Source organism: Alosa sapidissima, chromosome 11 (assembly GCF_018492685.1).
Source record: "Alosa sapidissima isolate fAloSap1 chromosome 11, fAloSap1.pri, whole genome shotgun sequence".
Classification (NCBI taxonomy): Eukaryota; Metazoa; Chordata; class Actinopteri; order Clupeiformes; family Clupeidae; genus Alosa; species Alosa sapidissima.
The window spans coordinates 17,257,639-17,283,883 of record NC_055967.1 but is presented as its reverse complement, the minus strand read 5'-3'; the positions used below and the strand labels follow the sequence as shown (position 1 = coordinate 17,283,883).

The following is a 26,245-nucleotide window of genomic DNA, read 5'->3' as shown; positions in this document are numbered from 1 at the left end:
AAAAAAAATCAAGAAATCCTATTCAAATTTGCTTCCACAACTCCCATTGGTATTTTAGGTCATTATACAGTAACTACTTCTTGTAGGCCTATTTGACATTAACTCACAGATTCTGGTATGATGCCTGCTACTGTAAAGTATACATGCATAATTAAATAAACCGGATACCTAGCCTACTTGCAATATCGATGTTTCATTGACTGCATTGATGTGTCACCAACTAAAATCAAGTGTGGAGACCTGGTGTGGGTGATGGGCTACGGCTCAGCGTTGAGCTCCGATTTACATTGAACCCTGTCCCAATCTGCCATAGATAGCCTATGCCAATCTGCAAACTGCTGCCATGAGTACCTGGATCTGAACAGTTGCACACTTTCCTTAACCGGCTTGCCATTGTTCGCAGATTGTTTTGCGTATTATGTAACATGGTCCCTAGCATTGGATATTCCTGGCGCCCTATACCTTATAGTCTATGGGAGATTTTAGTTGAAGCTTGACATTGCAACACATTGCAGTAGCTCACTTGGTGTTTTGGAAGCAAATGTGAAGAAACAATCATAGGAAAGTAGCCTACAGTACACGTAGCCTAATCTGACGCCATTTGGGCATTGTAGCGACGTTCTAGATATCGCACAAATGCACAGGTGAAGACCAAAACTTTAGGTTCCACCGAGATTTGAACTCGGATCGCTGGATTCAGAGTCCAGAGTGCTAACCATTACACCATGGAACCAACTCAGCTATTAAAGGGGAATCATTCTTTATATTACTCATGAAACGGTTCTGTTCTTAGTATCGGTTTTCACACCTTAAAAAATACCAGCGGTGGCACAACCATACACAAATCGCATCGTCGGCTGTGTGGACAAAGACAACGCTTGTTACTAAATGTGTTTGGCTGAATACTGAGGAAACATTTTGTCTTGTTCTCTGCCAAGATAGGCTTGAAGATAGATGAGAACAAGATATAAAAGATAGGTAGCCAATCCATACACGGTTCAAGCATTGAACATCCATACTGAAACACTATATTCCCGTGCAATCTGCATGTGCTTATCTTACAATAGATCACAATATCAATGGATACTGTAACGAATGATGTAAAGTTAAATGTGTTAAGGGCACAGCCCTAGATGATCGAACCGGAAGAAGGCGTTAGCTACTGAGGGAAAGGTGGTTGCTAACCAGCTTTAGCACTAATCAAGAAAACGCAGCAGGCTAGAAGCTAGTGGTTGAACGTGTGAGACCGCTTGATGCAGCCAGACTGTTGTCATAGCTTGTCTGCAGTGCAGCAGTCAGTCGAAGAGCCACTTGTATTTAGGTCTTTTAGTTGTTAGCAAGCAAAACCCTTGAAGGTTGCATTTCCTTTGCTGAAAGATGGGCACGAGAGACGACGAGTACGATTATTTGTTTAAAGGTAAGTGCCTTGTTGAGTTCGTGTAACGTTAACGTTAGCTGTGCTATGGTATCATTAACGTTTTAACGTTAGCGTTGACCTACTGTTTTTTTCCCTCTGGGTAAAGGACAGCCAAGGCTAATTTGATGTCGAGATTCAGAGACTGTGGTTTATTGTCAGTTTCTAATGTTATGTATCGAACAATGGATTTAGCTGGAAGGTAACATAACGTTAGCTAAAAAATCACAAGCAGTCACAAGTCAGCTGTTGTCTGCTATCGTTACTTTACAGTTGGCTAACGTTAGCCAATTGCTATTTATACCTCGCTGGCTTTGTTTCATATTCAAGTGTTTACATTAACGACAGCTTAGCAGATATCATTTGTCTTTAAAGCTTGATAATTAAGGTAGCCAAGAATCAACCAGCAAGCCAGATACATAACGTTATTTTGGCGTGTAACCTAATATTAACGCAGTGGTAACGTAGCTAACATTCCATGTCTATGGCTAACATGGGCCAGTAATGCTATGATGGTGGAAAGCTTGATAACAGGCACTAGCATAGCTGATAGGAAAGGCAGGCTGTAAAATCATCCGATTTAGCCAATTTGGCTCTCCAGCCATAAAACATTATCTAGCTTGCAACGTGGTGTGGTTTAACCCAACTCGTTCCACCAGCGACTGTAAAAAAGCTATTTTTGTTAACGTTACAGTTGGATGATGTTAGCGATGGCTGAACAGTTGAATGCTTGACAAAGAGCCTGTTAACGTTACTCAATACTGCTCAACATTTACGCCTATGGTAGCCAGTTATGGGGCTGGTTGACGGGGTAACATTAGCATCGATCGCTTAGCTTATGTTTACATCTAAAACTAAACCAACGTAGGGTTTAGATTGGGTAAACGTTAATTAACATCCAGTTCACCGAAGCTGGAGGAGAGAGCTCACTTGACTTCAATGACTGTACATTTACACATGTTTCACACACCAAGTATAAAGCACTCAAAACACTAGCACTCTTGCTAACAGTAACTAATGGCCTAACACCCTAACCAGCAGTTCACTAGTTTGATACATTAACGTTAACGTGAATGTTACTTTGTATGATGCATGATCATTAGGACTGGTGTCGACTAATTGGCCCAAAGAATTGTGGGGCAGTGACACAGAAATTAGACTGTTTAGAAAGCACAGGGAAGGAATCTATTTTTCTGAAATTGACGCCTGTTGGTCTATAACGTTATAACATCATTGTTTCCAATTCATAATATTTGAAAATATTGAATATTAGGCCGGTGATGCACATAGATACTTATCCAGGCACTCCTGGCCTACATCCTGACTTGGAAACGACCAGCTTCTAGATGTTTTGCGTCATCATTCATTTTCAGGGATGAATAAAATGGTGCAAGGCAAGCAATTTTTTTTATTGTTAACCCGCCTCAGAAAGAAATCGTGTTTGGGATTGCCAATGAACATTCAGATCGTCTCGTTTTGTTCGGTTCTTACAAGTTTGTGATTCTCTACCACTGACTGTCCTCTTTGGTCTCGGCACTATTCATTCACTCCTCCCTGCCTGTGAAGCCAAAATTGAGCTTGGACAGTCCTGCAATTGTTGTCCTAGATGAAAACAGGAATGTCCTCCTACAGCGTATCCCCCTCCCAACAGTTGCCGCTATTTATACATACCTGGCCTTTCACAGATTACACATTTTAACAGCTAACAAAGTTAGCCTGGATTGAAATGCTGCTAAGTACAAAGTATTATGCAATTAACTCCAGACCCATAAGGAAGCCCATATCAACGTCAGCATTAGTTTCCTAACGGAAGGGGGACCAGGCCTGGGACATCTACTGTCTCTTGCTTATGCACCATCAAAATGGTGCTATTATTCAATTATAGAACAGGGATTCCCACAGTCACTGAAAGCTCTTGAAATAACTGGAATTTCACACAAACACATTCAAGCAATTTAAAGTCAATTTAATTTAACTGAACTTCTTGAAGGTTTAATTTGATTTACTGCAACATATAATTGCTTTTCATTCATCTGGATGTTATTTTCTCCATTTATTCTTCTTCATTATTCATGTATGACACTACAGGGGCATTTGACTGTTCATATACAGGCAGTAGTTATGATTTGTGTTTGTAAAATCTGCAATGACATCACCTTAAAAAAAGTACCGCTACATGCCAAAGATCAGTTGTGTTATTCTGTCGTCAATGGCAAAATTATGTGCTTTGTGCATAAAAGCCATTTGTTTTGGTGTTGCTATAATTGTGTCAGAGACCCTGCACACCAAACATTCAGGGTTTCCCTTTATTGCACAGGAATGACTCTCTTCCTTTTGTCTGTCCTAAGAATAAAAGATGAATCAGCACTTCATTCATAGCTTTCCATGACTAATGCCTTCTGTCAGGGGTAGCAGGAGTCTGTCAGGGGTGAGGGGAACCTGTAATGAAATTAGAGTCCTGCTTCATTGCTTCCTCCTGCTACAATAGATAGGAAGTTGTGAGGAAAGGAAACAGAGGGCTCTCCTAGTGTTTTACTAGTTTTTGTTGCTGGTTTAAAAGTGATATTTGATATTTGGATGAGTGATTTTGCTTCGATAACAGCTGGTTCATTCAAAACCAACTGAAACCAAGTCAATCCTAAAGCCTGTTGTTCCTGTACCCATTGTGTGAGTATGTTGGCTCGGAAGTTGTTGGCTAGGAATTAAAACATTTTTGGTTTGATTCCCCAGTGGTGCTGATTGGTGACTCAGGTGTGGGCAAGAGTAACCTGCTCTCCCGCTTCACCCGCAACGAGTTCAACCTGGAGAGCAAGAGCACCATCGGGGTGGAGTTCGCCACGCGCAGCATCCAGGTGGATGGCAAGACGGTAAAGGCCCAGATCTGGGACACGGCTGGACAGGAGCGCTACAGGGCCATCACCTCAGCGTACGTAAACACCCATTAGGGATCAGCTCAGCATCTCAGAGTCTGGGGGCCAAACAAGAAAACCCTATTTAGTACGATAAACAGTAATATGATGAATAATAGTTGGTATAACCAATGTGATTGTAAATTTGTAATAACCAATGTGGATATAACCACTTGCTGCCTGCTCTGTGCTGTTGATCCACATTAGAAAAGAAGTATCACTTCACAAATGGGTACTAAATGAAACGGTAAAAAGATAATTATACCTGAAAGAGCATAAGTGCATGTGAGGTGTATGTGTAAAAAGTGCTGTTTTATTTATTTGTTGTCTGTTTTCTCGTTGTTGTTTACCTCAGGTATTACCGTGGCGCTGTGGGGGCCCTTCTGGTGTACGACATCGCTAAGCACCTGACCTATGAAAATGTGGAGCGCTGGCTGAAGGAGCTGCGGGACCATGCCGACAGCAACATCGTCATCATGCTGGTGGGCAACAAGAGTGACCTGCGCCACCTCAGGGCGGTGCCCACAGACGAGGCCCGGGCATTCGCAGGTGAGAGGTGGCACGCTCACACGTGCAGATATGCAGGTGTACACTTATGGTGAAATAATCCATCCGATCCATCTTTAATCGCATTTCTTTGCTTCACGATAATAAACATTCTCTCTAGACGCAATTGATCGATCTTTTTGTTTACATGTTGGGTCACTATATATAGAACAATACCAGTATTGCATCAGTTACATCAGTGCAGATAAATGTGGTGCTTTTTTGCTTGGTGCATTTCTCAGATCAGAATTGAAATTCTCAAAACTACTAGTTCAACCTCCACATCATCTAGTCACTTGTGCACATCATAAAAGCAGTTTCTCATTATTATGACCGCTGCGCAGCGAAGCGGCGGTCATATAGGTTTAGTCAGATTTTCTTTTTTTTTTTTTCGCATGCCCAAATTTCCGTCAAGGATTCCCGGGACACTGAAAGACCGGGGTACATGAAACTTGGTGGGCGTGTAACCCCACATGGATAGCATGGAACCATCGTTTTTCGTTTTGATCTGTAGCCCCCCCACTGGACTGGACCCCCCGAAAGGAGGGTAGGGCAGACACAGTTTTCTGTGAATATCTCGAGAACCGTAGGGTTTAGGAGGACCATTTTTTTTGTATGTTGATCTCAAGGGGCCATGTCAACCCATTCCATAACCACTCATTTCATGTATAGCGCCACCTAGTTAAACACAAAAAAGTAAAAATGAGGTGTTGTAATCACAGGTATCTGTGACCTAACATAGTCAAAACTGCACGAAATTGGAAGTGTAGGATCATTATGACACCCTCTGTTTGCATGCCAAGTTTCGTGGAATTCCGTTCATGGGGGGCCACACAATAAATTAATTTATGTTACAATACACCAACTGGCCTGTAGGTGGCAGGAGACAGTTTTCGGTGAATATCTCGAGAACCGTACGGCCTAGGAGGTCCACCTTTTTTATGTATATTGGTCTTAAGGGGGCATGTCAACCCATTCCATTACCACTTATTTCATGTATAGTGCCACCTAGTTAAAAATGAAAAAAGCAAAAAATTAGGTGTTTTCATCACAATATCTCTGGCTGACATGGTCAAAACTGCACGAAATTAAAAGTGTAGGATCATTATGACACCCTACGAATGCATGCCAAGTTTTGTGTACTTTCGTTCATGAGGGGCCTTACAATAAAATAATTTATGTGTACATTTAGTGACGTACACCAACAAGGATTCCCTGGACACTGAAAGACCAGGGTACACAAAACTTGGTGGGCATGTAACCCCACATGGATAGCATGGAACCGTCGTTTTTCGTTTTGATCTGTAGCCCCCCCCCCCCCCCGCTGGACTGGACCCCCCGAAAGGAGGGTAGGGCAGACACAGTTCTCGGTGAATATCTTGAGAACTGTAGTGCCTAGGATGACTATTTTTTTTCCGTATGTTTGCTTCCAGGGGTCATGTTAACCCATTTCATGTGCACACATGTGCACAAACAGATACACAAGCACACACATACATTCACAGTATTCATACGTATGACACATACTCACACAGTAGACATATGTACGCAGGCATGCACATGCACAAACACAGGCACATACGCAGGCACTCACACACACACACACACCCACACACATAAACATAAACATGTACACGCACACATGCACACAAGAATTTCTCAAAATTATGAACAGGCAAGATGGGGGTAGGGTTGTATAAAATTAATTTTACATGTGAAATCTATGAACTAATCATGTTTTGGTACTTGTTGTCTAGCAGATACCAGTGAGAATTGAGTGTGGATAATGCAATTTAGTGAGACATTTAGAATCATATAGGCCTTTCAGCGTGATTTATTTTTGTGGAAAAAATGTGCTGGACTGGGCGGCGGTCATATTCTGTACCGCTCTGCGGTACATCTAGTTTAGAATGCTTTGTGACAACCATGCAATTCATTGTGTACAATTGTCTGTGTTTTTGTTATATTGTCAATACCTTAAGTCATGTTTGTCAAATACATTATATTGGCTCTCTACTGAATAGTGTTACCTGCCAAATCGTATTGGCATTAGTTAATTGCTTGAGTCATTACATGTAAATGTGTTGAACCAGTTGTAATACATAATCTGTCAAGGATAATTTTGCCATTTCTGTTACACAATTTTTACAAATGAATAGCTCATGTGGTTTACGAAGGGGGAAGTCAGATCAACCAGTTCTCTAAGCTCAGAAGTGCATCTCATGAATCATTGCTTTACATAGTTTTGCCAACGGGGTGTTCCTTATATTTATGTTTCTAATTTTGTGTATTTTTACCCTATCGTAAAGAATTGCCATTCTGCAAAACACACCTCTGTTCTGTTTGACAATACTGTAGGTCTTCCTGTCTTGTATGACATTGAATGACATCATCTGGCAACAAACAGTATTGTAAAAGTAAACTGTATAAAGAATAGCATAGTCCATTTTCAGTCATTGTCATCAAAGCCTTACCCATACAGTAGTTTGAGTAAGAAAATACGGTACACGGTAAAATATGGTACATACTAGTAGACATGAAAGCATGACTACCTGTAAGCATTTTGACTATCTTGTTTTTAAACAAGGGTGCAAGTGTAACAGTAGCCAGCTGGTATGTAGCTGTGGCATATATAGAATGTGTAAACCTCCCTCTCGAAGCCGTAGATGGGAGGGAGTGAGGGAGTTCGGTTTACACAGTGTACATTAATACAGAAGAACAGAAGAGACATGAGCTCGATTGCTAGCCCACTGGACTCCCGATCTGAAATGCTACTTTTTGCGGGTTTGAATCCGGGCGAGTGCAGGGCTGAGCCGCATTGTTCAACACAACGCAGGTTACGTTGGTGCCGTGACCCGGACCGGGAGTGAGGTTTAGGGCGGTGAGCGTAATGACCCAGACCAGGAGTGAGGTTTAGGGCGGTGAGCGTAATGACCCAGACCAGGAGTGAGGTTTAGGGCGGTGAGTGTAATGACCCAGACCAGGAGTGAGGTTTAGGGCGGTGAGTGAGGTTTTGGGGGGGTGAGTGTAATGACCCAGACCAGGAGTGAGGTTTAGGGCGGTGAGTGTAATGTACCAGACCAGGAGTGAGGTTTAGGGCGGTGAGTGTAATGTACCAGACCAGGAGTGAGGTTTAGGGCGGTGAGTGAGGTTTTGGGGGGCTGAGTGTAATGGCCCGGATTGGGAGTGAGGTTTAGGGCGGTGAGCGTAATGACCAGCTGGTACATAGCTGTGCAGTATGTACGTTGTGTAAAGCTCCCTCCCGACGCCTTAAGAGACGTGCTAGTTAAGAGCAAGCAGCCTGATTCTTTTAGCTCGATTGCTAGCACACTGGACTTCCGATCTGAGGGGCTGCATTTTGTAAGTTTGAGTGTGGGCGAATGCAGGGCTGAGCCACGCGGTTCAACACAATGCAGCTTACACAAGGACATGTCATTCTTATAGTGATGACATGTTTATTGGCAAAGCTGTTTGCTTTGGAGACATTAACTTAATATTTTGAGCAAGTTACATGCTTTTGCAGGTAAACCACTATGTAGTGCAGTTTATACTTGTGTTTGTAATTGTTTTGAGAAATGCACTTACTGTTGTGCAATGAATCGAGAAATGCACCAAAATCACTGAGGAAAACATTTTATGGCTGTAAGTTATGTTAAATTGGTAACCAAATTATATTCGTTCAATTATATACAGTTACTCGTAAAGTATACATCAATCAATAACACACACTCTTACTGGAAAAGGGCCTGTTGCACATATATCTGTGTGTGTGTACACATAGGTGTCTCTGTCCATGTACCCCAAGTAAATAACTTGTCATGCACATTCAGGAAATGTACATTATTTTAAACATACACTGGAAAGGTGTTTAATTCCTTGAGCAATAGGTAGGAGATTTCACACAGTGGTCGATCAACAACCAAGCCTATTATCGCACATTCCTTCATTGGTGTTTCGTTGAAATAGGCCCACGACAACTCCAGAAATCTCAACAATGGTGTCTGGTGTCCCGGACCCCCCCCCCCCCCCTCATTCATCCTCATTCATGAAGTAAAGACAACTGCTTTAGAGCTTTTTTCGGTGATCATACTCAAAAACCGAAATATAACAGAAGTCTTGTTGCTGACTTTGTTCCAAAGCCTCTAACACCATCTCCACAGGTGTGTGCTTGGCACCTTTGTTCCCTTGCTTCTGCTACCAATTGTTCCTAATTTAAACGTCTTCCTTTTATTGCATCTTCAAGAGGAGTAGTTCAATAGCTCAATAAAGTAGATGATGCACTCACACTCACAATACAACACCATGTCTGGTAGTCACAAGAGTCAAAGTCCTTAACGTCTCTGCAACAATATGCTGTGGAACTTGCAATTGCCTTCTGACATCTACCAGGAGTTTCCAAACTTGTAGTTGCCCCGTCTTCCTATATTGTTTATTGCCATTTTCCTTAACTTAAGAAGAAATTAAACATGAGTAACAAAACTAAACACAAAGGCACAGCTCTGAACTCTATCTTTTAAATGAGGTGGGATGAGTGTATACATGTTACTACATAGTGTTGTATCAGACATAAAAGTAACATTTCATAATTTTTGAAGATTATATAAAAAATATGTGTTTGTGTATGTTTTATGTGTATACAGGGCTTACATTATGCTATTCACTGGTCTTGAGTGCTTGAGCAGTTAAAGTGGACTTAAACTTTGATCATTTGGTTTTTAGAGAAGAATGGCCTGTCCTTCCTGGAAACATCGGCCCTGGACTCCACTAACGTCGAGACGGCCTTCCAGACCATTCTGACAGGTAAGAGCCCTCAGCAGCACTGACCCCAAGGCTAATATCTGTGGCTGTATCTGTTTCTGAAGTGAATGAACAATAACAAACCGAGGAAGAAAGGGGGCATTACATTGATGGAGGAGAGTGTGAGATGATTGTGTGTGTGTGTGTGTGTGTGTGTGTGTGCGCGCGCATGCGTGTGCGCGTGTTGGTCTGAGTTAGTAAGGGAGCGCTGTGTGAGGGGAAGGTACAGCGAAGGACAGAGGTGGATTGTGGGAGAAGGCCGTGTTGGCTGAGGGCCAGGCTCTTGTGAATGAGTAATCAAAGCAGGCCTTGGTCAGAAGGATCCTCCGAGTTCCTCCGGGCGGACGTGATCGCCATGGAGATGTGTTCTTCCAACCCTGCTGTGTCACCCACATCTGTTTTTAATACATCACTGCCTGCCCGGCACAAACAAACAAACAAACAAATGGTGGGAGTGCAGGACTACGCGATGCTCATCTCCGACCAGCCACATGTGCTCTTAAAAGAGAAGTGCTGAGGTTGTCACCCTCTTATGGTTGACACATTTAGAGCCGCTCAGTGTCAACTTGCCTGGGGTGAAAGGATGATTGATGGGTCTCTCTCTCTCTCTCTCTCTCTCTCTCTCTCTCTCTCTCTCTCTCTTTCTTTCTTTCTTTCTTTCTTTCTTTCTTTCTTTCTTTCTTTCTTTCTTTCTTTCTTTCTTTCTTTCTTTCTTTCTTTCTTTCTTTCTTTCTTTCTTTCTTTTTCTCTTCTTCACAGAAATCTACCGCATTGTGTCCCAGAAACAGATGTCAGACCGCCGAGACAACGACATGTCTCCTAGCAACAACGTGGTGTCCATCCAGGTGCAGCCCACTGAGAACAAACCCAAGATGCAGTGCTGCCAGAGCATCTAGCAGCCACCCCTTACTCCCACCCCACACACACGACACACGACACACACACACACACACACACACGACACACACACACCATCCCAGCCCCCCTCTCCTCTGTAAGACTGCTTGGGTGTCTGGCTGCAGCTGTGGTGGCGGGCAGAGGCACTCCGACAGTGTGGCCAGGCCTGAGCGGCTTTGAAGGGTCGCCACCTGCAGTCTCTGGACTGACTGAGCTTTTAAGTTTGGGGCTTTTAGTTATTATTATTATTATTATTATTATTATTATTATTATTATTATTAATAATATTTTTTGTCTGTTTTATTTTCTGCCGTTGTAGGCTTTTTATATGGCAAAATTTTAATAATCATACGTGCTGATCTTCACGGAAATGTCTTAATATATATGATTTGTTTTTGTTTGTTTGTGTGTGTGTGTGTGTGTGAGTGCGTTTGAGAGTTTTGTTTTATATTTTGTTTTCAGCAACATGTGGTATTTGTCCATGCTGTTTGTCTTATGAGAGGGCAGGCCCTGATTTGTCTTGTTGAAAGGCCACAGAGTTGGAGAGATAAGGGGTAGGGATTCGGCCTTGTCCTGAGTCTCCGCTCTCTCATTGATAGTTACTGACCAGCTTTGTTTGGATGGATAGCTTATTCAGTGCTGACAGGATCTGATCGGATGGATCGAACAACAACAACAACAACATGCAGAATCGGTGTGTGTCAGTGTGTGGGCTGATTGTAATCCGGGGGGGGGGGTGTTGACCCTGGTAGTTTTTTAAAGACACATCACGCTTACTTGATCACGCTTTTGAGAGCTTGAAGTCGAAGGTGTTGGTGGTAGCAGCAGCAGCAGTGAGGGTGGTCTTTGTTCCATCTGGGAACTGCGTATGGAAGGGGCTTACAACCCCCCCCATCCAAGGCTTCCTGCCCATGCATGTGGAAGGGTTTACACCCCATCCAAGGCTTTCTTGCCCATGCGTGTGGAAGGGTTTACCCCCCATCCAAGGCTTCTTGTCTCAGCTTCGCCTCACTTGGTGGGTCATATGCGTGTCTACGTACTCGGCGTGTGGCGGCAGTGGTTTCAGTGCCTTTCTCTACGGAATGTCACAAGGGGACGAGGCCTTCTGATTCAGCTCTAGGGCTTCGCTTACCGCAGGTTCCCTACTCTGCTTATCCCAATTCCACCCACACACCCACACACACACACACCCACACACACACCCCCTCTCTCTGGCCTTCCTCCCTTCCTCCCTCCCTCTCTCTCTCTCTCTCTCTCTCTCTCTCTCTCTCTCTCTCTCTCTCTCTCTCTCTCTCTCTCTCTCTCGGTCTCTCTCTGTCTCCAACCTCAGCATGCTCACCTTATATCTTGATGCCTTCATCTGTTCCATATTCTCTCCATCTCTTTATCTCTCCATCTGGATGCCGTAGTTCCCCATTATGGTGTTGCCTCTGCTATTTGAGATGCATTTGCACAGAGAGCCCCTCGTGTGCTTAGTTTAGTACTGGAAGCAGCCCCCTCTTAACTCCACTCGAAACTTGCTTGATTTTCATCGTTACTGAGTGATTAACGTCAGCCTTGTTTCCTCCCATCTTTACTGGAACCCCCTCGTGTGTGTGTGTGTGTGTGTGTGTGTGTGTGTGTGTCAGTCTGTTTGCAATATCAAAGCCTTGAGATAATGTCCGTCCTGACTAGTTTGTACTTCAGTCACTGAGGTAGAACACTAGCTAACAAATACACACCCAGCCCTTTTTATTTGCAGTGCCAATGGACCATTAAGAGCATTCATGTATGTATTTATGTATGTATGTATGTACATATGTATGTATATACGTACTGTAGCATAGTTGAGCAACACGTTGTAGTCTCTGTGCTGTTGCCCAATGTATAGTCACATCCTCCTGAGTATGCCTTAGCAGACGACTAGGTCACTAGGACACTCAAGACCAATGCTGACCAAATCTGGCCCAGTCTCAACACACGCGCTCACACCCTTGCAACCTTCTACACCTCTTAATGAAAGGAGTTTGGAGTGGTGAAAGAATGAAGGCAGAATGAAACGTCTTGTTGTCCAGCCTTTTACACAAAAATAGCACCTTGTAAAGGTGCACTGCATGAGGGTGCAAGTGTGGGCATTGGGATTGGGCCAGGACGTGCTGTGGTCAGGTGACTGATGGGAAGTCCAAGGCTGCAGACCTGTGTACAACTCTGAATCCACCCCCGACACAGACACACGGCCTTGGTCTTCCCACTGACTTCAGAAACGAGAGGCTTTACAGAACAGCACTACAGTGATGACTGTCTTATTTTAAACCTGTGTCTTCGTATTTATCCAGTGTCCTCTTCACTTCAGCTATAATGTATTGTATTATGGATCCTCTCCACTTAGAATTATGAATTAGCTTCAAATGTACCACTTGAATTGTTTTCAATAATAGTACCCTGTATTATAAACAACGGTTTTGTCATGATTTCTTAAGTTTATTATCTATCATTTCTAAATCATGCATTCCTTTGTAACTAGCTTAGCAAAATGCCACTGTCATGTGACTAACAGCTCTTTTTAATGGTGGAGTTGTCCCAACCTAAAAACAACAACCTCCATCTGACGGTGGATGTTATCTGTGATGACTGAACCAGTTCTGAGTTATGCGTTCCTGCCTGCCTGAAAGATGTCATGCAGCAGGCATGAAGTGCTTTTATATATCGGCCTTAGAGAGCCATTCTTGCCCAACGCCCCTTTCCTCTCCCGCCTTTTCCCAAAAGGCTAAGGTCCAGAGTTCAGTTTCATTAATGGCTCATTAAGGGCAGTTTTCAAACAAACTGAAAAAAGTGCTTCCTTGTACCGATACTCACATTAAATAGCACTAAACATTGTTCGAGAATAAGACTGACTCTCTTGAGATTAAGAATATCTGTGGTATAGTCCTGGTGAAAACGTTAAGTGTTTTAGGTGGTGTTGGCATCGACGTGACTTGGGCAGAACCACTAGGCACAGTTTGGACACGTCAGGCAAGCGTATGATTGTAAGCCTCGGGTGTGTCTCTTGGGAAGGCTAAGGCAAATCCATTTGAATGTATGTCTGACCTGAAGATCATCGCACCCTTAGACCCCCTGGAGGCTCGTAACAAGCTGTGAGAACGGTGCGTCCTGTTGTCGTTGTTCCACCTCTGTGTTGGCAGGGCTTTGCTACAGGCAGATGGTCACAGGAGAACCTTGATAGTGGAACATGTGGATTCTACAGGGTGTTGAGCTGCCTGTGGTGGGCAGTGCTGGTGATGGGATTGGGGGGGGGGGGGGCACAGATGGCATTGTCTCACCCTGTTCTGCCCAGACTACTGCAGACCGCCTCGGTGTGTCCAAACTAGTTTATTTTCATTTTGTTATGCTGTGATTGTCAAATGATCTTTCACATATTGCCTCTGAAACGATTATTTTGTTATATTTTTATTGCGTTTGTTTTACGTTTGCGCTGTGATTTCTTTTTTCATTTCTACTGTTATGATTATACTATTTACTCTCTTCACTGTAATTCCAATTTAAAAGTGCAAATAAAAGAAAAGACTTCAAATGGAAGATTGTTTGTTCTGTGTACATTTTGTTCTCTTGGCTGTAATCCGTGGGAAATACTGCTACTACAGTTACGGTCTACAATTACAGCCTTTTATTCTTCTGATGTCTATTCCATAAGCTTTCACATACTTAAAGATAAGTGTGCACTTAATTATGCATGTAAAACAGTACAATTACTGTAACCTAAGAGTATAACAGAACATGTATATAACAAAGTAGAGGGCCACATCACTGCAGTGAAGGCTATACTGACCTTTTGATGGTGTGAAAAGGGGTACTTCGGCCGTCCCCTGCTTCACTGCCGAGGAGAGTGAGTTCCAGTATGATTGAGCGCTAGCCTTCCCTGCAGAACACCAGCAGGATGTTCCTTTTCCGTTAATTAAAATGAATAAAACCAAATCGACCTTCATCTATGAAAAGCTAACTGCAGTGCTGATGGCACTCCAGTGTATTCAATTTTCATAAATGCAGTCATGCTGATAATATTAGGACTTTTACCTAAAACATTATACGATAGTAGCGCATTGCTTTTGGAAGCTCCAGTGTATCATTCTTTTACAGTCATTGATTCGGAAGATCTAAAGCTAAAATCATTTTGTTCATATTTCAAATGTCTATGAAACTAGAATAAGACACAATAAATGTGTGTTATTCCCACATAAATGTTTATTTTGTATTTTTTATAAATAAGAAAACATCAAGCAGCATTGAAATGGCAACATTTCCAAAATTTGGAAAACTTTGTGAAGCTAAGATGGCTGGCCTGTACACAGTCATCAGTCCTCTGGCGTGGAGGTGCAATCTGAATCATTTCCTGGATGTGTGATTGTCAGAATGTTATTGCTTCTGGGGATAGACAGGGTGAAAACCGCTGCACTGTGAAAACACAATGGAGCCAAAATGGACACAAGTGAAGCTGAACAACCAAAAGAGAACCTCCTAAAAATCACAAGCAGCAGGTGACATGCCACACGTAGACATGTTTATGACCCCTGACCCCCGGAGATGATGAGATGTTTTCCTTCCAATAATGCCTTTTACATGGACGTGAGCTAATACACATTATCTTATTTTTTTCATTGTTTTTTTGTTTGTTTTTTATTTTTAATATCAATGGGCATTGACCACATGAATAGAATATTTAACTTGATTATCTACATTTTGTATCCATATGTTTTGATCATGCTTGCTTTTTTATCTTTCACAGTAACATCTGAAGAAAAACAATATTCAACAATACTGCTGAGAATTCATAAATATAAATAAGATGCATCATTAATACGCAAATACAAAACATAACAAAAAAACCCTGCTCCAACCAAAACATGTAACAGATAAAAAAAGATCAAAACATGTATACAAAAACAAAACAAACAAAACCCATCATCTTTGTTTTTTTTTTTTAAACGATCATTTCACACCAGCTCTATGTCTGTCTACTCATGCTTTATCTCTAAAGGTTTACGTTCCCTTCTTCACAAGAGGGAAAAACACAACAAAAACCAACATGGCTGCCTGTATGTCACAGGTGGGTGTTGCACTTTGACCCCTCTTCTGGTCAAGGCTGTCCCCCAATCCATGTGACTTAAGCCTGATATCACATCTGTGCTCAGTCAGCGTAGAATGTACCGGAACATTTCCCATGGTGCCTCGTGTTTTTTAAGGTATTCCTGAGCTTCTTCCCTGTTGAATGTCCATTTAGGATTCCTGTTTCTTCCGCATCCATTGCGTGGCGTCACAGATGAATGTATAGAAAAACTATGTACATTAGACCACTGGTTCTGCAGCCTTGTACACCTATATTTATATACAGTATATACCACTCTCCACAGGCACGCAGTGGTGCTGGCTGTGTGTGTGTGAGTGTGTGTGTGTGAGGGAGTCCTGGTGCAGGACTTGAGGACAAGTGAGTGTGTTAAACTGCGATGGGAAGGAGGAGAGGGGTAGAAGAATCGCTGGTGTCAAAGAGTGTCTCTCTCTCTCCATCTCTCTCTCTCTCTCTCTGTCTCTGAATTTGGCTGTTGCCTGTATTTTCTTAGTGTTTACTCAAGTCTGTCAGGGGTGACTGTTGAAAGGGGAAACCAAAACTAAACTAAATTCAACAGGAAATAAAGAATAAGACCTTCCCATCCAGCTTCTGATAGAAAACTCCTGATGACGCTGGGAGGGCGAGAGACAAAGGGATGAAAGGAGGGGGAGGTTCAGAGTGATAAAGAAACAGAGAGGATGAAAGAAAAAGAGTGATAGAGAGAGACAGAGAGAGGAGGGGAAGGCCTTGGGCACCTGTGGAGGTCCATCCACCCTGCACAAGGATTCTGTTGCCCTGGCGAGCCCCCCTGGCGCCTCCTGGCTCTGGCCCTACAGCAGTGAGCTGGGGGGGCTCTCGGGGGGTGGGGGTGTGTGCGTGGGGCTGTGACGCATGGGCAGGATGTCGTAGTGGCTGGGGATGTGGCTATTGCGCGGCATGTCGTAGGGACTCTGGGAAAAGCCAGTGGCCAGGCCGTTAGGACCCTGCAGGACACTCACAGTAGGCTCTGATAGAGAGACAGAGAGAGAGAAAAAGAGATTTATAGACATATTATAACATATCCCAAACATAGAGAATTGTCTTATCTCATCAATTAGTCTTCTCTTAAATTGTTTAAAAATATTCAGCACTGCAAACAAACAGGATTAAAAATGTACTAAGTTTGAACTCCGCTATGCAACAATTACTGAAGCTGTGCACATAAAACATTGCTTACAACTCCTTCAACAAAATCAAGGCAATGTATTTCCACTGAAGCTAAATGGAACAAAATACAGTGACCCAGGGCTCTCAGAGAGGAAGATGACAGAGAAAATAATTGGACAATGTCACTCACTTACTCCCAGATGACCCGGGTCACAAAAGGCTCTAAACCAATATTTCTACAAAAGCCAAACATTTAAATCTGAGATAACTCTGAGATACGAGGAGGGTCTATTAAGTATTAACCTTGAGTAAAAGTACACAATCAACCTTGAAAAACGATGTGAGAAATCTCTGGTTATTTCCAAGCATTCCAGTGGTGACACGCCTGAGCATAACCACAAACCTCCTGTCATAACAGTCAGACACTCTGTCTAATCAGCTCATACACACCGCACATAGACCGCATAGTCAACAAGCCCTTAAACAGTTCTCTCCAAACTGTGAACTTGTATCATCTGACGCTAAAACGACCACAATGTCATATTTAGCTCTGCAGAAGTGCTCTTGTACATGTTAGCTCCAGTCCCAAGCTCATGAAGTCATGTTTAGTCCTGCGAGACTAAAGCAGCTAATGCTCCTCTGACTGACCTGTGTCCTGTACTGCCCAAGTCCCATCTAGTCCTGCGTGACTAATCAAGTTCAGGCTCCATTTGGCCGACCTTATGTACTACCATAGTCATAGCCATAGTCATAGCCTGAGGTCCTGGCTGATTGACCAAAGTTCGCTTGTGTCGGCGTGAGAGACTGACCGACGTCGTAGACGTTCCTGGTGGTGGTGGAGCTGGCGGAGGGGGAGCAGAAGGGCAGCTGGTGGTGTCCAGGGGACTTCATCTCCACGTAGCTGCTCTCGGTGTGCTTGCAGGCCAGCCCCGGCGGGTCGCGGATCGTGGCGTACGGGTTTTCGCTGTTCAAAGAGCACGAGCTGTTGCCGCACAGGGCCGGCTTCATGTAGTCTGGAGGAACACACGGGGGAGAGAGAGGGTGAGGAGCAGACATCACACAACTCACTTACACACTTATGTGCACAAACACACACACACGCACGCACACACACACACACACACACACACACACACACACACACACACACACACACACACACACACAAAAATGTAATACAGACAATGATAATGTTTACAAATACAGATAATGCTTCAGGCATATACTGTATACATAACTATAGGGTGGACATACACCTACCCATAGACATTAACACACACACATGTACATGTACACACACACACACACACACACGTATGATAACAGTGGGTGGATGGAGCCTTTAAGACTCCCTGTGTGTGTAATTTAACAGGCATTAGACACCTTCAGCACCTCTGCTGATAGTGAGCTCTATATGCGAGCTCTGTGTGTATTATGGAGGATGAGTAATGGTGTGGGGAGCAGGCGTCCTGTAGGATCTCCCAGGGCATAGTCTATAAGAGGGAGGGGAGATGGGGGGGGGGGCAGATATGTGGGGGCCGTATGCCTCCTCTCCCCTGCAGATGGTCAGGCGTGAGTTATGATGGTCGAGGATGGATGGACACACAGAGAAAAGAGAGGGAAGAGAGAGAGGATAGATCATTTATCTGCCAGTTTAACACACACGCCCGGCGCCCGCTGGTCTTGCGCCAATTTCCTCCAGTGCCGGCCCTTAGTTACAACCCCGTCTTTCCCTTCCTCATTCTCTCTTTTATGCTCTTCTTTGATCCCTTGTTTCTCTCTCTCTAGCTGCTGCTCTGTGTGTGCCTTTTCTTCTCTCTCTTTTTTTTATCTCTCTCACACAATCTTTCTTTATCTCCAACACTTTCTCTACTTCTCACTCTTTATTGCACATTTTTTGTCTTTATCCTAACACACATACAGTACATTCACTCTATCTTTATCTCTCTCTCTCTCTCTCTCTCTCTCTCTCTCTCTCTCTCTCTCTCTCTCCCTCTCCCTCTCTCTTCTCTCTCATTCACACCCTGTGTGGTGGTGGTTAGTCCATGAGGTCTGGGTTTTGTTTGTCTGATTCCTGGACCTGAGAGATCAATTTAATGTGTAAAAAGCAGGCGGAGGTGTGATGCACCGGGCTTGTGCTTGCGTCCACAGTAATGACCTCTGGGTAGAGGAGGACTGCCCATAAATCATAGCCAATGAGGCGCAGGGTAAGCAGACTGCCTCAGAGGTCCAGTCAAGTCACACTGTCTAGTTATGGCCTTAGAATGTCCAGGAGAGTGGATAGAGCAAGGGAATAAAAGAAAGAATGGACGAAGAAGAATGGAGTTAGATAAACAAGGGCAGTGTGTGTGTGTGTGTGTGTGTGTGTGTGTGTGTTTGTGTGTGTGTGTTTGTGTGTGTGTGTGTGTGTGTGTGTGTTTGTGTGTGTGTGTGTGTGTGTGTGTGTGTGTGTGTGTGTGTGTGTGTGTGTGTTTGTGTGTGTGTGTGTGTGTTTGTGTGTGTGTGTGTGTGTGTGTGTGTGTGTGTGTGTGTGTGTGTTTGTGTGTGTGTGTGTTTGTGTGTGTGTGTGTGTGTGTGTGTTTGTGTGTGTGTTTGTGTGTGTGTGTGTTTGTGTGTGTGTGTTTGTGTGTGAGAGAGAGAGCGATACAAAGAGAGATACAAAGAGAGATAGATGTGTGAAATAATGAAAGAGGAGAGAGATAAACAAGGTCGAGGTACCAACAAGGAGAAAGATGAAGGAGCAACAAGTGTCCACCCACCACATGAGGGTCTGGACACACAACTCTGATGTTGCGGAGACAATTACCTTTAGCAATCCTGGTGCTTTTGTTGTCCCTCAATGTCATAGTGTCCCCTCGCTGTACACCTGTAGGAAGCATGGCAAGAGAGGGAAAACGGTGAATGGAAATGGATATGAGTGATCCAGTAAGCATACCTCGCCAGTTTTCAGATCACTGGAGTCTGAGATGACATGAATGTGCCCATGGAGGGGGGACTGGCTTCAGGCCTACATGGGCTGAATATGAGGACTGGCTTCAGACCTACATGGGCTGAATATGAGGACTGGCTTCAGGCCTACATGGGCTGAATATGAGGAATGGTTTCAGGCCTACATGGGCTGAATATGAAACATCTTGGACATGCTTTTAGTTGAGGGAAAGGTGAAGGTTACAGAAACGGATGTTGATGAGCAACAGCATTTCATAAATGACACCTGATATATTACTCAACTCACTTGAATACTTTAATTGTTGTTTTTGAAATAGCTGTCTTTGTGGTAACTTGTGCAAGCTTAAAGTTGAGTAATCACAGGCTGACAGATGGTAAACAATGCCCAACAACACACACATTCAGGCTAACAGCCATCGTAAAGAATACCCAACACACACATTCAGATTGACAGCCATGGTACAGAATACCCACAACACACACATTCAGATTGACATCTGCAAACATGGAGTCTGATTTCAGTTGACTGGTTAAGTGCAGCATCTCAGACTGTGTGTCAGCTCACACTGTTTCACACTCAGACCTCTCTCCCTCTCTCTCTCTCTGTCTCTCTCTCTCTCTGTCTCTGTGTGTGTGTGTGTGTGTGTGTGTGTGTGTGTGTGTGTGTGTGTGTGTGTACACACCTCAGAGGTTTTCATCATCCACGCTCGCTTTCCACGGACCTCCGGGGCAGTTTCTTTCAGTCTCAGTGTTCTGCCCAACGCTCGCTCTGATTAGCCAGATCATATGACCACACATATCACACCCTACAACAACCACAGGGCGGCTAGAGGAAGCAACGCGTAGTTTCCAGGAACCATTCACAGTATTTCTCAATAAGGTTGCCAGGCAGGCCAAACTGAGGGTGAAATATCGTAGCAGAAGGAATGTGGAGCGAGTCATAACACAACAGATGGCTCGTGTTTGTACGCGCTCTTGTCTGTCACAGTGCCTGAGTAACTCTCTTGCGGGAGATACAGAGTGGCACTGACCTCACACACACACACACACACACACACACACACACACACAGAGACTTGAAAGCCTTGAAGGTGACGTGAACAGATCCGACTACAGAGCTGAAATTCCACGCTGGTGATAAGGACTGAATGTATTTGCATTTTTTTACCCCCCCCCCCCCCCCCCCCACCCCCACCCCCCATGCATGCACTGGGGAAATGTTGCCTTTGCGATGTGATAGCAGTCCGTTTATCACATATTTACAGTTGTAAGGCTCCCTTTGTTTAACGTTTCCATGACGCTGGAGAACAGCAGCTCTCTCCTGACTGGGCTCATTGGGTCGTTGATAAAAGCCTATGTTTGTCATTTGCATAGTAAGATATATCCCTATCCAGGCTATTACACAAGCTAATTTGACAGCAAAGTGCTTGGATTAGGAGGAAGAGATATAGTCACAATGGCACAGAGAAGTCAAAATATTTCACTGTGTCCATACCAATCCTCATATCTTTCCAAAAATCAACCAAGAAAGACCAATGCATGAGTGGTGGTGGCACTACTAATAGTTTTTCTTGGTGACCCTCCACACGTTTCTCTCCCTCATCCTCCTGCCTGTGCTGGAGCTGTTGGCCGTGTCGCTGGTGCCCCGAGCTGATTCAGAAACCCCCTACTGTAGCTCTCCAACGCACCGCAAACCGCACAGTCTCACACTTCCTTCAGCCCAGCCCCAAAGGTCAGCTCTAATGGAGAGTTGGGCCTCGGGAGGGGGAGTTTGTGGGCTAATGAGTTCCCCTCTCCCCTGCCCAGGGTGACCCTGGGTAATGTAGTCTTCAGATTAGCTTCCCTGGCGCTGACCCACTGAGAGGCCTTATTAAAAGCGCAGCAGGGAAGGTCACAGTCCACAGCCAGAGCCGGCAGCCTTGGGGCCCCTCCGTCCATGCAAAACCACTTCAGCATCAGTGCTAACGCTAACTCAGTCTGTTTCACGCCAGATGCCTCCGAGTGTGTGTGTGTGTGTGTGTGTGTGTGTGTGTGTGTGTGTGTGTGTACGTGTGTATGTACGTGTGTATGTATGCGTGAGTGTTTGCTTATTCTTGTCCGTGTATGTATGTGTGGTTTTGTGTGTTAATGTGCTTAAGTTTTTGACATTCTGTTTGTCTATGACTGTGTTTGTGCGTTCCTAGTGTGTGTGTGTGTGTGTGTGGTAATGCCTGTATGTGTGTGTGTCACACAGTGAGTGAAAGTGTGTGTGTGTGTGTGTGCGTGTGCGTATGCGCACGCGTGTGTGCGTTGCCTGGGGAGGCTCACACACATGAGAAATCTAATTTTGATGCCCTGAGTCAGAGTGCGCGTGACTGCGGCGTACTAAACAACACGTTGACATTGTTTTCTGTGGAGGAAGCGCGTTCAGCTGGAGAGAATGCTGATCCTGACGCTGCACTGCATTAAAACAGACGGCACGGCTGCTTGTGTTGACTTGAGTTAAGCCAGCGTGTGGACGCGAGTCTCCCAGATGTCCCAGGTGCAGATGGAGGTGTGGTACTCACCAAGGTCATTCAGGTTACAGTAAGCCCTCCACTCTGTGCTGTTCCCGTCCGCCTTCTGTGGAGGGAGAGAACAACCCCACTAAGACACCGTATTCACTATAAACACATACAATAGACAATAACATAGCATAATACATACACACATATATGAACATACAGTACAGTATACATATTCATGTTCAAGTACATACATTCTTTATATGTAATTATTTTGAAACTCTATGAGCAGGACCTTTATTAATGTAATGATTTATTGTTATTCTGTGTTGCAAGTTGCTTTGGATAAAAGCGTCTGCTAAGACATAAACAAAAACATCAATCGTGTGTCACTCTGTTCCGTCACTAACTGCTGAAGCGAGGGGTTCCGAGGTCAGTCTGACCTTGAGGGTGAGTGTGCCGTCCATGTTGTTGGAGATGGACGAAGAGACACTGCACTGGGCCACAGTGTGGTAGCTGGGGTTGGAGAAACACTGGCTGTTACTGCTGCTCTGAGACGTGTCTGATGGAGAGACAGGGAGACACAGAACACACACACACACACACACACACTTCAGTACACAACACACACAACAATAAGCCTAATGCAGTCGGAGATTTAACAGAGTCGGACACCGAGCTGCAGCAGCAGTAAGAAGTGCATGTTAGTGCAGTTTAAGTGTATATTAATGATAATGAGTGCAAGAGCTGTAAGAAGTGCATGTTAATGCAGTTTAAGTGTACATTAACGATAATGGGTGTAGGGACTGTAAGAAGTGCATGTTAGCGCAGTTTAAGTGTATATTAATGATAATGGGTGCAGGGGCTGTAAGAAGTGCATGTTAGCGCAGTTTAAGTGTATATTAATGATAATGAGCGCAGGAGCTGTAAGAAGTGCATATTAGTGCAGTTTAAGTGTATATTAATGATAATGAGTGCAGGAGCTGAATGGCTAGCGCTGCTGCTACACACGCTAAGAGGAGAGGCATGTGGTGGAGTCCACAGAAGTGAAGAACTGAACTGGCCTTGACTGGAGCTGGACATCATTTTGCTCTGTGAGTTACAAAGTTAGAAATGTGTGGATTATGGAAAGGTTGTCCTTCTCCTGTCTCACAGACACACACACACACACACACACACACACATACACACACACAAAGGCACGCTCCAGGAGTTGGCTTTGCATCATCAGCAGCAGAGCAACAATGCATAAGTAGATTAGGAGCGTGAGCTGCACTGTGGTGCACTGTCCCACCTGAGCAGCGCAACCTCAGGGCTGCTTTTTAACACACACACACTACACACACACACCACACCACACACACACACACACAGGGTCAGATAACGGCCATTCGGGGGGAGCCTCAAACTCACACAATGAATGTCAAACAGCAGTGAAACAAAGTGAGTCCTCAGGCTTGTCAGCAGACAGGGGGCGCCACAGAGGACAGAAAGCAGGGACTAGGAGTTAGAATGTAGAGTTCACATATGTTGTTTGGGCTGCACACCAATAGCTACAAGTTTTTTTTCTCTCTATTATTGTGTTAAATGCTCCAAATGTAAAGCACTTCGAGCTGCATTCTGTGTATAAAAAGGTGCTATACAAATAAAGCTTATTGATATTATTATTATTAAGAAGGAAAGCAGCAGCAGGGCTTGGATGAGCCTATGTTGGTTCCTTCTCTACGATAAGTCTACCTTAATCATGAATCATGTGTTTATATATTGTGTATAGCTAATATATAATATGTAGTAGCAATACATGACACGTGATATGATATTCATAATACATGAATGAATACTGTGTGATATAATATATAACTAAACAACAATGAGCAGAGAGAAGTGACAGGGCCGGTTTGTGAGAAACAAACACATTGCTGAGCATGGTGATCGAAGAGTCATGTAAAGGTAGAGCGTACAGTAATGTGAGGTGTGTGATCACTGCAGGTGAGTCCAGTCTCACCTGAGAGGGAGTAGTCTGTGTTGGCCACGCGCAGGGCCGGCGTGTATGAGACACTGGGCATGTCCTGAGCCTTGTCCCGCTGTCGCTGCCGGTACCACACGAACACGCTCAGCATGGCCATGATGATCAGCAGCAGGAAGATGATGCCCATCACTGCGCCCGCCGACTGGCGCTCCGAGCCCAGGGCTGGACTGATCTTAGTGTAGGGGTTCAGCTCCTCCATCACCAGAGCTGCTGCACACACCCACACACACATGTTTACACACAGAGAAGTACACACACACACATACATGTTTACACACACACATTAGTACACACACACACACACACACACACACACATACATGTTTACACACACAGAAGTACACACACACACACACATGTTTACACACACATAAGTACACACACACACAGTGCCAGGTTGATCTTACTGTATGGATTCAGCTCCTCCATCACCAGAACTGCACACACACACACACACACACACACACACACAAAACACATTTACATATGTATATTTACTATACACATGTACATGGTCCCATACACAGCACACACACACATTGACCACACACACACACACACACACACACACACACACACAGAGAGCACATGGAGCATCCACAGGTATGAAGAAATGTCTTTATCTGAATGAACTGGACATGTTCATTCATCTTGGTGTGTGCCATTGATCATCTGTCCATTTGCAGGCTAGAACACTCGACACTCATTAATTCATCTATGCATTCATCTATTTTTCATTCATGAATCTCTCTATCCACCTATCTACCTTTCTACCTATCCATCTGTCCATCCTTCTATCCACCCCTCCATTCATCTGTTTCTTTAAAGAATAACTGAGTACAGGGAGAGCGTTGCAATCGCCCTGCTGAATTATGAAATGGCCCTTATTAGTCTCCAGAGTCTTCGCATTCCTCTGATCCCAGGGCACACGGCAGTTTGGCAAGGAAAAGCAAACCTGACGAGCGCTGCTTTCATGTTCTCGTCAGAGAGGGGGAGAGAGGGGGAGTGAGTGATGAAGAGAGAGAGAGAGAGAGAGATAGAGAGAGGGAGGGAGAGGGAGAGAACCTGGCTTTTAGCGGACACGAGTGGAAGTCGATTCCGTTTAATCTTCCATGTTGTTTGATTACGGTGTGACTGTGTCAGGCCTTTTGTTTCTGCACCAAGAACAAGGTTTGTTTGTCTGTCGGCAGGAACGTGGTCAGTAATGAGGGGAGGGAGATCATGAGCTCACACTTGAGATACGAGAGCCTGTGGAGGGTGCCGGAGATTTCTAGTAAATAAAAGCACAGCTCCTCCTGAAACACAGGCACTAATGACAAAGGACAGCTCCTCCTGATACACAAGTACTAATGACAGCTATATCGCTGTATGAGGGGGCAAGAGATACTGAGATGTATAGGAATAGAGAGAGAGCATAAAAGAGGGTAGTGACTAGGTGGTGAAAAGATTAAGGAAGAAGATACTGATGAATGCATGTGTGTGTGTGTGTGAGAGAGAGAGAGACAGAGAAAGAAAGAAAGAAAGAAAGAAAGAAAGAAAGAAAGAAGTGTGAGAGGGGGAGTGAGGGATGAAGAAAGAACATGAATGTTTAAGTTTAGGAGGAAAAAAGAGAAAGCCTCTGCAGACTGGAGTGAGAGGATAATAAAAGGATGAACATAATGAGAGCAGAAAAGAGGGAAAGAGAGAGAGAGGCAGAGAGTGAGAGAGAGAGAGAGAGAGAGAGAGAGAGAGAGAGGCAGAGAGTGAGAGCGAGAGAAAGAGAGAGAGAGGGAGACAAATTGAGAGAGAGAGAGAGAGAGAGAGAGAGAGAGAGGGAAACTGATAGAGATATTTATTTACCCTGGTCACACCGGATGCCTTTGTAGCCAGGGCTGCAGTAGCAGGTTCCGGTGACGTAGTCGCAGGTGGCATTGTTCATACACTCACACAGCAGCTGACAGCCATAGCCAAAGGTCCCCGCAGGACATTCTGAACAGAGAGGGAGAGGGACAGGAT

The 26,245-nt window shown here is 44.3% G+C and overlaps 2 protein-coding genes across 2 annotated transcripts in view; one reads left to right on the top strand and one right to left on the bottom strand.

Annotated features, from left to right (window-relative positions):
* The first annotated feature begins 1,190 nt into the window (after nucleotides 1–1,190).
* Nucleotides 1,191–14,118, top strand: rab11a (RAB11a, member RAS oncogene family). Its single transcript, XM_042110330.1, has 5 exons — nucleotides 1,191–1,417; nucleotides 4,145–4,340; nucleotides 4,679–4,872; nucleotides 9,589–9,669; nucleotides 10,426–14,118. The coding sequence occupies exons 1-5, from the start codon at nucleotides 1,378–1,380 to the stop codon at nucleotides 10,560–10,562; spliced, it is 648 nt and encodes a 215-aa protein (XP_041966264.1). The 5' UTR covers nucleotides 1,191–1,377; the 3' UTR covers nucleotides 10,563–14,118.
* A 648-nt stretch (nucleotides 14,119–14,766) lies between these two features.
* Nucleotides 14,767–26,245, bottom strand: part of megf11 (multiple EGF-like-domains 11) — a 188,667-nt gene continuing 177,188 nt past the window's right edge. Inside the window, exons 21-27 of the mRNA XM_042110215.1 lie at nucleotides 26,090–26,218; nucleotides 24,227–24,460; nucleotides 22,665–22,783; nucleotides 22,285–22,339; nucleotides 19,596–19,655; nucleotides 17,599–17,802; nucleotides 14,767–16,649 (exon numbers count right to left, since the gene is read on the bottom strand). Coding sequence (XP_041966149.1) covers nucleotides 16,474–16,649; nucleotides 17,599–17,802; nucleotides 19,596–19,655; nucleotides 22,285–22,339; nucleotides 22,665–22,783; nucleotides 24,227–24,460; nucleotides 26,090–26,218 — 977 coding nt within the window. The 3' untranslated portion in view covers nucleotides 14,767–16,473. The remainder of the gene's footprint in view (nucleotides 16,650–17,598; nucleotides 17,803–19,595; nucleotides 19,656–22,284; nucleotides 22,340–22,664; nucleotides 22,784–24,226; nucleotides 24,461–26,089; nucleotides 26,219–26,245) is intronic.